Genomic DNA, 12182 nt, shown 5'->3' on the forward strand with positions numbered 1-12182 from the left:
AGTTTAAGAGCTCTAAACTGAACTGACTGATAAGACGAGAGCTCTAAACTGACACTGAACTGACTGCCAAGCAATCAGTCAGTCAGTCAGTCTCATCAGTTTGGATTGATTGTTAGCAACTCTGATCCAGATGGTATTGGCCCCGTTGGCCAAGCAGGTCCTACCATACGCCTCGCTGGAAGATCTGGACAACAAAGTCCTTGAAGGCGAGTCAGTCATTGTCAGTCTCGTTGATCTGGAAGCTCCAGTTTTCAAAGACCTTACATCCGAGAGATGGTACAAGTTCAAAAAGCTCTTTGAAACAAAGCGAGAGATACTGTGGCTCACCAGCGGCCGTCTGGAGGATGAGCCATACTGCAACATGACAGTTGGTTTTGGTCGATCTGCGATGCACGAGGAAGAGACTCTTCGCGTCCAATACGTGGATGTGGCAAATGTCGATGGGCTCGATGCTCAGAAGATTGCAAAATACCTTGTTCGCTTCACTTCGACCGTTTTGGATGACAAAGACATTCTGTACACCAAAGAACCCGAGATCATCATTGACGCGCAGGGGCAAGAGCGAGTGCCAAGGCTGTTCACCATCACGGACGCCAACAGCCGTCTCAACTCCACCACGCGGCCGATCTTCGACCAGGTTGACATCAGCAAGGACGTCGTCAGTCTAGAATACGGCAAAGACGGGCCAAACTTCCGACGGTTGTCGCGATACGAATTGGTAGAGACAGCGACCACAAGGGACGAGCTTATGGAGTTGCGTCTTACGTACTCCACTGCATCGGCGATTAGGTGTCCGACTGGTCATCATTATCTTGCTCTTGGGTACGACACCTACGGGGCTCAACGGCTTGCTTTAACTAGCTCCCTGGCCTCTGTACTGCGCATCCCACGCGAATCGACCATTCTGTGCGAACCATCTGGTATCCAGGAAGCTGATTACCTTGACCTGGTCGGAGCCGAGCTTATCGCCGTGGCCATTGTGGACTCCCTGTTCACGGGTCAAAAACTAGCCGTACATAATGCCCCTGAATCTATCGTTCGGGCTATTCTCGCCCATGTTGTAACCAAGGGCGTGAAGGTCACCCTCACAGTGGACTCACAGGGCATACCTGTGTCGCCAGCCGTCGCTTCGCAGATTCGGATACCAATGTTCCCCGCACGCGCGGACATCGAGGGCGTCCTACCTTCTGACCTCGTGTGCTTTGTCGACTTCTCGGCTTCGAACCAAGCTGAGAACGTGGCGATGATGACTTCGTATCTTCCTTCTTATTGCCGGAAAGAGAGCCTGAGCACCATTTTCTCAACACATGGAGTAGACACTGGTGCTCCCAAGGATGTGGTGGGACAGCTTCTGGCTAGGACTGTCAGCATGGCTAAGGGACGCGGCGTTTCTACATCATCTACACCACTGAGTCTTGAGGCCCTTGCTCAGGGAGGACGATATGCAGACTCTCTAACGATCATTGAATGGGCGGGATCATGCACTGCGGTCCCTGCACGTGTCACTCGGTTTGAGTCAAACCAGCTCTTCAAGTCTGACAAGACGTACTGGCTAGTCGGTTTATCTGGCGCGCTAGGCATCTCCCTGTGCAACTGGATGATTGAGAGAGGCGTGCGCTATCTTGTGCTAACCAGCCGGAATCCCAAGATTGACCCGCGCTGGATCGAAAACCATGAACGAAATGGTGTTGTCATCAAGATACTGCTATGGTATATACTCTGCTTTCCTATCCGAACTATCTCTTACTAACGTACTCATCTCAGTGACGTGACTGACGAAAAGGCCATCAACGACGTTCATGCCGAGATTGTGACGACGCTTCCTCCCATCGTCGGACTTTTGAACGGCGCTATGGTTCTACGAGACGTGTCGGTGCGCAACATGGAATTTGACCAAGTCACCGATGTCATCAGACCAAAGGTGCTTGGCAGCATTCATATCGATCGCATCTTTCACGATATTGACCTCGACTTCTTCGTGCTTCTATCTTCGATCAACTGCGTGATCGGAAACGTCGGTCAAGCCAACTACGCTGCGGCCAACATGGGAATGATTGGAGTTGCAGGCAACCGGCGCAAGCGTGGTCTTCGCTCGTCTGTCGTCAATGTCGGCGCCATCATCGGTGTTGGTTACATCACACAGTCCGATCGCCAACTTGATGTGACAGTGGCGAAGACAGCCATGATGCATTTGTCAGAGCAAGATTTCCACCAGATCTTTGCCGAGTGCATGGAGGCAGGTCACCTGGACAACCCCAGTGGCCCGGAGATCTCGACCGGTCTACTCCAAATCACTCCGAATACCATTGACATTCCGCCATGGTACTCCGACCCCAAGTTTGCCCGTTTCCGCATCAACAAGTCTGGTGATAGTGGCGAAAAACCGGGGTCGACAAACTCGGCATCCAACCAGGAGCTGCTGCAGGCGTGTCGCTCCCCGTCCGATGTTGCAAATGTGATCAAGCAGACCTATTGCGCCCAGCTACGCAAGATGCTGCAGGTCTCCACCGTTGACGACGACCTGATGATGATGCGAGGTGTGGATCTTGGTTTCGACTCGCTGCTTTCAGTCGACGTACGCTCGTGGTTCCTCAAGAACTTCCGCGTCAGTATTCCGGTCCTCAAGATCATGGCCAACGATGTGCGCATGTCTAGCTTGGTCGAGCTAGCCGCTGGAAGCATCCCCGCGGAACTCGTGCCACAGGCTCAGCAATTGAACGTCGTACCGACTGGCGCTTCGACACCGAATACTGAGAACAGTGAGCCGTCGGCTCGAACCAGTGACGCTGATACGACGAGCACCCGCACTACTCTACCTAACACTTCGGGCGCAGTGACTCCTGACAAAGAGGTCAAGGCCAAGTCTGCCAGCCCTCCGACGGTAGACTGGTACTTTGAGACCACCCCGCCTGAGCCCTTTACTATCGACAGGCTCATGGATGCGCCCAAACCAAAGGGGAATCCAGAAGTTGTCGTCCTCACTGGCTGCAGCGGCCTGCTTGGCCACCACCTTCTCAACGCGCTCGTGGCGCAACCGTCGATCCGGAAGATCATCTGCCTTGCAGTCCGACGCCTGAACGAGCGCATCGGAAGTGGAGAGATTCCCGCACCAAGCGAGCGCATCGTGTACTACGAAGGTGACCTCACATCTACCTATTTCGGCCTAGACATTGCGACCTGGGCGTCTGTCTTCCGTGAGACTGACGCAGTCATCCACAACGGCTCCGACACGTCCCATCTGAAGTACTACTCTGCACTGAAGCGCGCAAATGTCGACTCGACAAAACAGCTCATCGCCACCTGTCTACAGCGCATGATTCCCCTTCACTACGTTTCATCGGCTGGTGTAGCACTTTTCGCCGAGCTGGAAGCCTTCCCACCGATTTCATGCACCAAGACGGGTAAGACACCACCAGCCGACGGCACGCACGGCTACATGTGTGGAAAATGGACGTGCGAGAAAATGCTCGAGCGAGTCTACGAAGAATACGGTTTGCGCATTGTCATTCAACGTCCGTCGACCATTATCCGCGACGGCGAAGACGCAACTGTTGAGCGTGCGGGCTTCGATTGGGTCAACTCGCTCCTGCACTTTGCACACAAGACGCAGACGGTGCCGAGAGTTGATTACAACGCCGGCGCTTTCGATCTCGTGTCTGTCGAAACGTGCTGCGAGGATGTTGTTCGAGAGTTACCAGACCAAGGGCGCCATGGCATCACGTACGTGAACAACGTGGGTGATGTAGTGATTCCCATGGCGCAGATGGCGGATGTGGGGTTGAGCAAGGTTGGGAAAAGGTATGAAGTTTTGCCTATGGAACAGTGGACGGCGATGGCGGTGGAGGCGGGTATGCATCCTGCTGTTGCGGCGTTGATTGAGACTTTTGATGAGCCCGGGGTAGAGAGATACCCGGCGCTGTTGAAGTCGGGTGCGTAGATACCCAGTATTCCGCCTCTTTGACCTACCGAGAATCGAACTTTAGATGACCAATGTTGTTGTTACAACCGCGATCTGAACTAAGGTCGCAACTATCTATACCTGTTTTGCGAGCAATAATGTATAGGGCCGAAGTCTCGTTGTATCGTCTGCGGGCAAAGACGCAACCGATCGGCGTCATTTCGAACGCAGCGACGACATGGTTATTTACTTTCACCGTACCTTATATGTACAACACCGATTCTGGTAGCCTATGTGCCCGCACTAGATTTATGTTCATGGGAAGTCTAATGCTTCTGCTGATTGGCTCTTGATTCCTTGTGCCGGATCTGCATGGTTTGAATACAAATGAAGTCGACTGGTTGTATGCACAGAAGACTTTGCTAAGACTTTTCCAGCAGCATGCCGATAGCGCAAAGATCAGCGCAGCAGAGAAGGTACACAATACCGATGTATAAACTAGGGGGGTGTGCAGTGTGTTATTTAGACTGATCACCCTTTGTCCTCCAGATATGCATTTTCGACCTCTGTTATTGTTAATTTGACTTGTGTGACAGAATATCACGCTAGCTACCGTAGCTAAGCGTGGAGACCACGCTAAAACGTGATTTTGCTCAGCTCCAGACGGCTCACCACTTGGCGTGGTACGCGTCTAAAACAGGCAGCTATTTCAGCCCGCAATTGCCTCGGTACAAACCTAAGGCAGCCATCAAAACTTCCTATTCAACAACAACCACTGTGGGCCGCCAAGATATACTATCAAGAAGTGGCACGTATACCTCGGCCTCAGGCGCGTGTCATGGCGCAAACCAGCAGCGACCTCACCCTCTATAAAACGCCGATGCAACGGTACATTCGTCGATACAAATCATGGCAAGCATTCCTCCACCTCCGCCCCCTCTACCTAAGAGCAAAACCGATAGATCAACAACGATGACTGCTTCGGAACCCGCGTCCCATCCATTTTCAATCAAGGGTAGCACGAAGGAGGATCAAGTGTTCGAATTCCACGACATACAGGGTGGCGCTGGTACCTTATCCCTCCAGCCCATCATCCGCCATTACCTTGGCGTACCCCGGGCGCATCAAGTTCCCACGACCGATCTGTACAAAATATTGGGACGACTACGGAGCTTGCAACATACAGTTGCGAACTACAATGAGGGGGTCGTCTTATCTACACCTGCCTTCTTGCACTACTGGAGACCACGGACCTTGAATCTCTTCTCAGGCTTCGGTTTCCGTCTCAGTGGGGTTGACCAAGTCATCCAAATACCGGGGCTTGAAGACGTGATCCGGATCGTCGAGCATGCCTTTCAAGAGCAGATTGATGAAGCGCGTGACACCATCCAACGCGGTTTCATCACCTTCGAGGCACTGGGCGAATTGTATCGCCCTGGAGTTCCAGTCCAGGCAGTGATGGGCTCTGGAGATACGGCCGCAGTCTTTCTTGTCAACGAGTGTTTCTATCAAGAGAATCGGGGCTTGACAGGAGTGCAGAGGACATTCAACTGGACAATAGAGTTCGTGGCGACAATGGGTACGCACTTCACCGTAGTGAATGTGACCGAGCAATTGAATGGCTGGACAGGCGTTCGCGCAAGATCGCTATCGGAACTCACGTATACGCCGGTATCACCTGTCGAGTTGAGCGAACTGAGACAGAGAGGAGAGCGATATGTTGAGTTTGCCATTAGCGGTGCCAAATTTCTGGCATATTCTCGCGGATCATTCTACCGCCATGTGCGACCCTCACGTCCAAGCTATTCTTCTCTTGCCAGTACGTCGAGCAACCAGCTTCCTTCAGAAGGCCGTGTCATGATCGATGTAGATCGCGGCGCTCTGCTGAACCACCATCCTTGCCAGGGTATGGATGAATCAACCCTGGCCATGACGAAGACCGCCGAACGTTATCGACAGTGGCGCAACACATCATCTAGAAAGAGTTCTGCAACGGATGTACTCAATCTGTGGGAAACGGTCCCTGACGAGTTCATCCCCTACTGCTGGCCTGCTCTTGTCGGCTTTAGCTTTACTGCAAAATGCTGGGGCCACGTGTTGGTCTCAGGTCTTTCGCCGATCCAGTTCCAGGACACCGCATTCCAACATCTTGTTCTAGCCGAGGAGTACAAACACCTCATCCGTGCTCTCGTAAGATTCGGAAACGACGCCAGTGTCGAAGACATCGTTGAGAACAAACGCAGCGGCAGTATCTTCCTGCTCCACGGCCCTCCCGGCGTCGGGAAGACACTAACAGCCGAAGCTGTTGCTGAAGTCCTGCATCGCCCGTTATACTACGTTACAATGGGAGAATTAGGCACGACGGCAGAAGATATGGAACGCCGTCTCTCAGATGTGCTTGAATTATGTTCCGAGTGGAATGCTATCATAGTTCTAGACGAAGCCGATGTGTTCCTCGAACAACGCCGCACTTCCGACCTGGTCCGAAACTCGATGGTCTGCGTTATGCTGCGTCTCTTGGAGTACCATTCAGGCATTCTCTTCCTCACTACCAACCGCGTGCGTAATCTGGATCCAGCGTTTGAAAGCAGAATTACACTTGCCCTACGATATAACCATCTGACGCCCGAGGCTAGAGCCCAAATCTGGAGCAATTTGCTCAAACGGATCTCGTTACAGGTGGCAAAGGACATCGATCCTATGGTCCTTGGACAGCATGAATTCAACGGTAGACAGATCAAGAGCGCAATCAGGCTGGCGTGTGCAATCACGAAGGAACGGGACCAATCTAAGCTGACAATGGAAATTGTGAAGGAAGTAGTGAGAATCATGGAAGTTGGAAGGGCGAATATAGCGGATGACGATTCTTGGAAAATGCGCGAGGGGTAAGATAAGTCTTATTCAGGGTTTTGCATCCTGTAATAGCTAGTAAAGAGAGTAAGAATTTAAGATTTGTTCGCTAAAGGAAAACCTCCTTTCTTATATGCTCCAATAACAAAGTATCGGATACATCTGCTCTAAGAACTCTGTGGACCGGCGCACTTCCTACCTCAAGCTTGTCTCCTAACTCTGTACGCCACCTCTCCACCATAAAGGAGCCTCTTATTAGTCTAACCTAGGCAGGAAACAGCAATCTCACCATTGATGTTCCTATCGGGGGTAAGGACGGGGAGCCAGATCTCGTATTCCTTCTCACTAGGGTGTCCCTTGACCTCATAGTAGTTGTAGAGAGGCCAGAAGGTAATTTGACCCTGGTTTGGGCAGTCGACGTTGAACATGAGCCCTTCAGTGACAGTAAACGTCTCCGACTGGCTGACTTCCACACCGACGCTTGCAGAGAAAACTTCAATAGCGCCTCCCATGCTCACTGAGGTTGTAACGCTGTAGGTCTGGCTTTCGGAAACTTCGTATGAATAGTCGACCCCGCTGTTAAGGCGCAAACCAAGCGTGAAGACATCAGGGTTGCGGACGTTGAGCGCCGTGAAGCTTACGTCCCAGCTGTCATCCTCACTCTGTCGCTTAGCAATTCCAGCAGTGTCGGTGCCGCTCATGGTGTCGTTGCGCCACTCAAGGTAATCCTCCAGGCTAGAGTGGCCACTGTTCATGCCATTGGCAAAGGTTTCCACGTTGAGGCCGGGAAACTCTGCTCGTTTCATCGCGCGCTTAGTCGGGGGACCATCACCTCCCTCATCGTTGGTGACCTCCAGAAACTGCAGGGCACCAGTGAACTTGCCTCCAGAAATGAAGGGCATGCATCTGTCCCTCACGCTTGTATAGAGCTGGTGAACCTGACCATCTGTAATGGTGCGAGGGTTATTTGGGTCGTCAGACCCTGATTCTTGGAAGCAGTGGGAGATGAGGCAGTTTCCGCCGTCCCACCACCAGTGGTAGCAAGATGGCGCAGCGTTAAGCTCGCCGTTGGTGTGGGTGATGTGAGTGCTTCCCTCTAGGTTGAAAAACTTTACGGTCTCTTCACCTGGAGAAACAAAGTGTTAGATTCAGGCCACAGCAAACAGCCTAAACGAGCCGAACTTACAATCGTCGTAGTTGGGCCTGAATGCGCCATTGCATAGAGCCGCTTGGCCATGTACGAGCCCAAGACCCGCCGCGAAGGAGACGAGGGTGAAGCTCTTCATTTTGAAGAGGCTGTCGGAATGTACAAATAGAGACTCGTGTCCGTAGAGTATTCGCTGTGGTTGATAGAGAGAGCTGCTGATGAGAGAAGATGCAGGCTGGCACTACAGGACATCAGTCTGTTCTTATAGCTATCTCGTCAGGCCTCCAGACTCGTGGAGTCTCTCATAACGCCCGGCTGAGGTTACATGTGGTGAAGCACGTCCTGTTGCTACACATGCTGTTGTCATGGCCTCGCGCGGGATGATTGTCTTCAGGAACGTGCGATCCTATCTGAGCCAAGAGTGTTGATGACATTCACGACTGGACGGATCGAGATCATCGTGGGAAAGGTCTAGTTCGTGATTCGTGTCTCGGAGCCTCCGGTTGTTGGGTTTAACGTTATGGGGTGGTGATCACCCATGCGGTCTTTGCAAACAATAGCACGATGGAACATCATGAGAGTAGTTCGCATCGCCTACGACTATAGTGCCCGAAGTTCTGCAGAAGTTCATCTGGGCGCCCAGACTATTTGGGGCGAAGAGCGAGCCTTGACCTAGTACCTGAGGCTTAGCCTACGTCAGAAGGCTACCGACAGTAGCACCGAAGTGGTGCAAGGGGTACGCACATAAACGTGGTAAGCTGGAAGCCTAATAGTAAAGGCCATGGTATCGCGTCTCTGAGGCGAAGTTGTACGTAGCCTCATGGAAGGATAAATCGGCTACACGGCAGATTGACAAGGCTAGATACCCATCCCACCGGAAAACGGCACGCCTACCTACCTATATTACTGTCACTTTGTGACAAGGTGTGCATGGACCTGTTATCTCATGTTCGATCGATTCGTTGCTCCACAACAAGAGTGGACCAAGGTGGGATCGGCTGCGGCCCGCTCCTTGCTCGAGTAGGCACAGTGAGGCCGTAAACTGTCGACATGCATCCCCTTAGGGTATAGTTGTGGGGTATATCTCGCCTACTACTTTCTAAGCTTGCAAGCAAACGAACCAATCACGATGATGTCGAGCGTACAACCAACAAGGCGACCCACGTAGTCGACTTTCGCGACGCCCGTCTGCCTTGGAAATGCAAGGCTGATTATTGTCGTGTATGATGGAACCAGCGCATCAGGATGTAGCATTCTCGCACGACAGTCCAGTCACGATCCAGGTGCTGCTACAATTGGTAAGGTCGTGATGCGCACGAGGCAGGAGGCCTAAAGTAGGAATGCCTTACCCCAACAATTCTGCTGATGAACCCGTTGGCACAGACATCGGCTCGTGCGCCGAATTCTCCAAGAGCTCTCGTGTCGCCTGGTATGGCGATATCACCTTATACACGTTCGGTTCCATGTGCGCCCTTGTATGCGCAATCTTGACCCCCGGGGTTGCGTTGGGGGTATACGTACCCAAATTCCGCGTCCGCAATGACAATATCGAGGTGCTAGATTCTGTGTCCTCACTGCAGCTCAGTAACGGCCTCCTGTGCGTCCTGTTCGATGCTTGCATCAAGCTTCACTATCATGAGCTGGCTTTTGAGACCTATAGAAATCTTTTGTAGTGCATGTGCCGACGCGTATGCTGAGTTCTGCACTGCGACGATGACAGTGTGTGAGGCTTTTGCTAGAAAGTATCGGGTGAGGCCGAGGTCTATGCCTCGATTGGCGCCTGTGATGAAGTTCGTGGTTGGGGCTATGTTGTCAAGGTGAAGATATGATCTTCTTCCTCTTCTAGCATGTTGGTCATAAAGGTTTGACGGTACTGGTGGCTATTGTCAAAAGAGCACGAGGTAGATCTTCTGCTCTACGACAGAATATGTCTCTGTTTTTGTAAATGCGAAGACGCTTGTGATATTTGGAGTATGGGAGAGAGTATGTATATACGAAATTGAGGTGCTAGTCGTTGAAAGAGTATGTATAGGAGCTTACTACTACAAACTACCGCAGACTTCGTCAAGATTTGCAATTTTAAGCCTTAAGTCCTATGTATAAATCAAGTCTATAATCTACAGGCAGTTCGTACATGAGTTTTATCAACAACTGTGCCACATACCCGAATTGAGATTAACCTCTGAGGCTTTTCAGATAGGACGGGCCGGAGATACAGGTGCATGTAGCCAAGCAGCCCAAGGTAAGCACAAAGCAGCATAGCGTGACACTAATTATCGAAGAAGCGCTCGATAATGCACTGCTAGCTACGTACAGTTCAGGCAATTGATAACCCATTCCACTCCGTTGACAATGAGCTCAGGCTGGGTCATCTGCACGAAGTGACCGCTCCCACGCGCAAAAACCAGCTTACCCTTTGTTGAAAGCTCGAGATGTCTCTTCTGAATGCTCTCACTCTTCTCGTCGGCTGTGCTGATCAACGCGCGTACTCTGGCCCTCTGGTCCTCGCTTCCATTGCCTCTCGCGACTCCAGCATTGTACATCCCATTCCAGTCCCTACTTCGCATGCCACCGATCACGTACACTGGCTTTCCGCCCAGCAGCGGCTGCTGCTGATCAAGCCGCTTACTCCGCAACGTCTCGAAGCTCGCAGCGTACTGCTCATCCTCCAGGCGCGCGATCGCTGCGTACCTCTCGGTCGATTCATCGGCCATGAGTGCATCCCATTCGGCCTGCGTCATCTTGTGCTCTTCCGCAAGACCCTTGGCAATGTATGGGTCGATGCCCTCAGAAATAATTTGCAAATCGGGGTCGTTAACGTTTAGCACCCGCGGCATCGACTCATGATTGGCGTCGACAAGGATCAGGCCAGCGATGTGGTTGCCGTTTCCCGTGAGGGCGATGAACTCATTGATGAGCACACCAGCCCAGGAATGCCCGACGAGGATGAGAGGATTGGTTATGGGAGCGTTCTCGACAAGATGCCGAAGATCCTGCGCGATGTTTTGAGCGGTTGGTGGATGTGGGGAAATATCGGAGTGGCGATAACCAGCGCGGTCATAAGTATAGCAGCGCATTGAAGACGAAAGCTGTCGAACCACCGCTGCCCAGTTCAGGCTGCTGCTTGCGACACCAGAAACGAAGATGACTACTGGATCATGTGTACTACTGGGTTCCGGACCGTGGGAGTAAAGCGCGAGGGCGCGAGTGCCATCGACAGCCACCAGTCTTGGAGTAGAGTCTGCGGAGATCATCTTATCGTGGTCCTCTTACGCGCTTGTTGGCTCGGGATTTCGGTGTTGCTACGCGACGCGATGCAAGGTTCGGATGGAATTTCAGACGGAACGTGATACGCCATGCGATCATCTTCTCGTTCTCTTCTTTTGTAGTGACGCGATCGCGACGAGTTTGCAAGCGGCAAATGAGTCGTCACTACAAAGCATAGGATCGGAGTCACAGCATCGAAGCTAGTGTATTCAGGCGCGCCGCATAGCTTATCTCGCGCGAGAAGGCTTGCGCATGGAATTGGCGTAACGCGAGGGGTACAAGTGTCGCTTGGGCGAAGTTCGTAAGGCGTGGCATTTTCTATGGGTCGCGTTTGTAAGCAAAGGGCGCACGCAGGGCCTAACTTAGCTCCAGGCCCGCTGTCGTCCAACGATGTTTCTTCTACAGCACCATCATAGCCCCGCCAGTCCTGCCACGCGCTGCTCTTCATCCGTCCCGCAATCCTGCACGCGCACCAGCGCCGCCACGTCAAGTGCACCGAATATGCCACCGTCATCCTTCCCACGCGGCCTAACAGACGGCAATATCTTGCACCTTAACAAATTTAAGGGTGACGACTACAAGCGCAAAGCAGTCACAGTTAGGACCCTATACCTATTAGGATCGAGGATTTTGCTGTTAAATCCTCAGAAAATTGGCCCGTGCGTTAGAAATCTAACAGCTAATTCTAATAGCTAATTCTAACATTAAACAGTAAAATCCGCTAGTAAGATTTAATAGCAAAATCTAATAGCTAATTCTAATAGCTAATTCTAATAGCTAATTCTAGCATTTAATAGCAAAATCTGCTAGTAAGATTTAATAGCAAAATCTAACAGCTAATTCTAATAGCAGAATCTAACAGCAGAATCTAATAGTAGAATCTAATAGTAGTTTATTGTTACACGGGGTTAGGCTATACTTCTCTAGGCTCGGTCCGTACTAAGGCGAGGTAGACTAAAGCGGTAGTCCGTGAGGTATCGTATGGAATGATCAGGTGGAAAAGAGTTATCGTTGTAACCA

At 51.7% G+C, this 12182-nt stretch overlaps 4 protein-coding genes across 4 annotated transcripts; 2 read left to right on the top strand and 2 right to left on the bottom strand.

The window, feature by feature from the left end:
• Positions 1 to 130: 130 nt before the first annotated feature.
• BET1 (protein transport protein bet1) lies at positions 131 to 3937 on the top strand (the record flags this gene model as incomplete). The annotated part of the gene is made up of 2 exons (XM_051737792.1): positions 131 to 1710; positions 1765 to 3937. 2 exons carry the CDS (start codon positions 131 to 133, stop codon positions 3935 to 3937), a joined length of 3753 nt encoding a protein of 1250 aa, XP_051582446.1.
• A 933-nt stretch (positions 3938 to 4870) lies between these two features.
• Positions 4871 to 6787, top strand: J4E82_011593 (uncharacterized protein; the record flags this gene model as incomplete). Its single annotated transcript, XM_051737793.1, has 1 exon — positions 4871 to 6787. One exon carries the CDS (start codon positions 4871 to 4873, stop codon positions 6785 to 6787), a length of 1917 nt encoding a protein of 638 aa, XP_051582447.1.
• Positions 6788 to 7008: 221 nt separating this feature from the next.
• On the bottom strand, positions 7009 to 8034 carry J4E82_011594 (uncharacterized protein; the record flags this gene model as incomplete). The annotated part of the gene is made up of 2 exons (XM_051737794.1): positions 7009 to 7874; positions 7935 to 8034. 2 exons carry the CDS (start codon positions 8032 to 8034, stop codon positions 7009 to 7011), a joined length of 966 nt encoding a protein of 321 aa, XP_051582448.1.
• Positions 8035 to 10201: 2167 nt separating this feature from the next.
• J4E82_011595 (uncharacterized protein) lies at positions 10202 to 11055 on the bottom strand (the record flags this gene model as incomplete). The annotated part of the gene is made up of 2 exons (XM_051737795.1): positions 10202 to 11012; positions 11048 to 11055. The coding sequence occupies 2 exons, from the start codon at positions 11053 to 11055 to the stop codon at positions 10202 to 10204; spliced, it is 819 nt and encodes a 272-aa protein (XP_051582449.1).
• Between the last annotated feature and the right edge of the window lie 1127 nt (positions 11056 to 12182).

This window comes from Alternaria postmessia (genome assembly GCF_024291825.1).
Source record: "Alternaria postmessia strain BMP 2775 chromosome Unknown scaffold_242, whole genome shotgun sequence".
Taxonomy (NCBI): domain Eukaryota; kingdom Fungi; phylum Ascomycota; class Dothideomycetes; order Pleosporales; family Pleosporaceae; genus Alternaria; species Alternaria postmessia.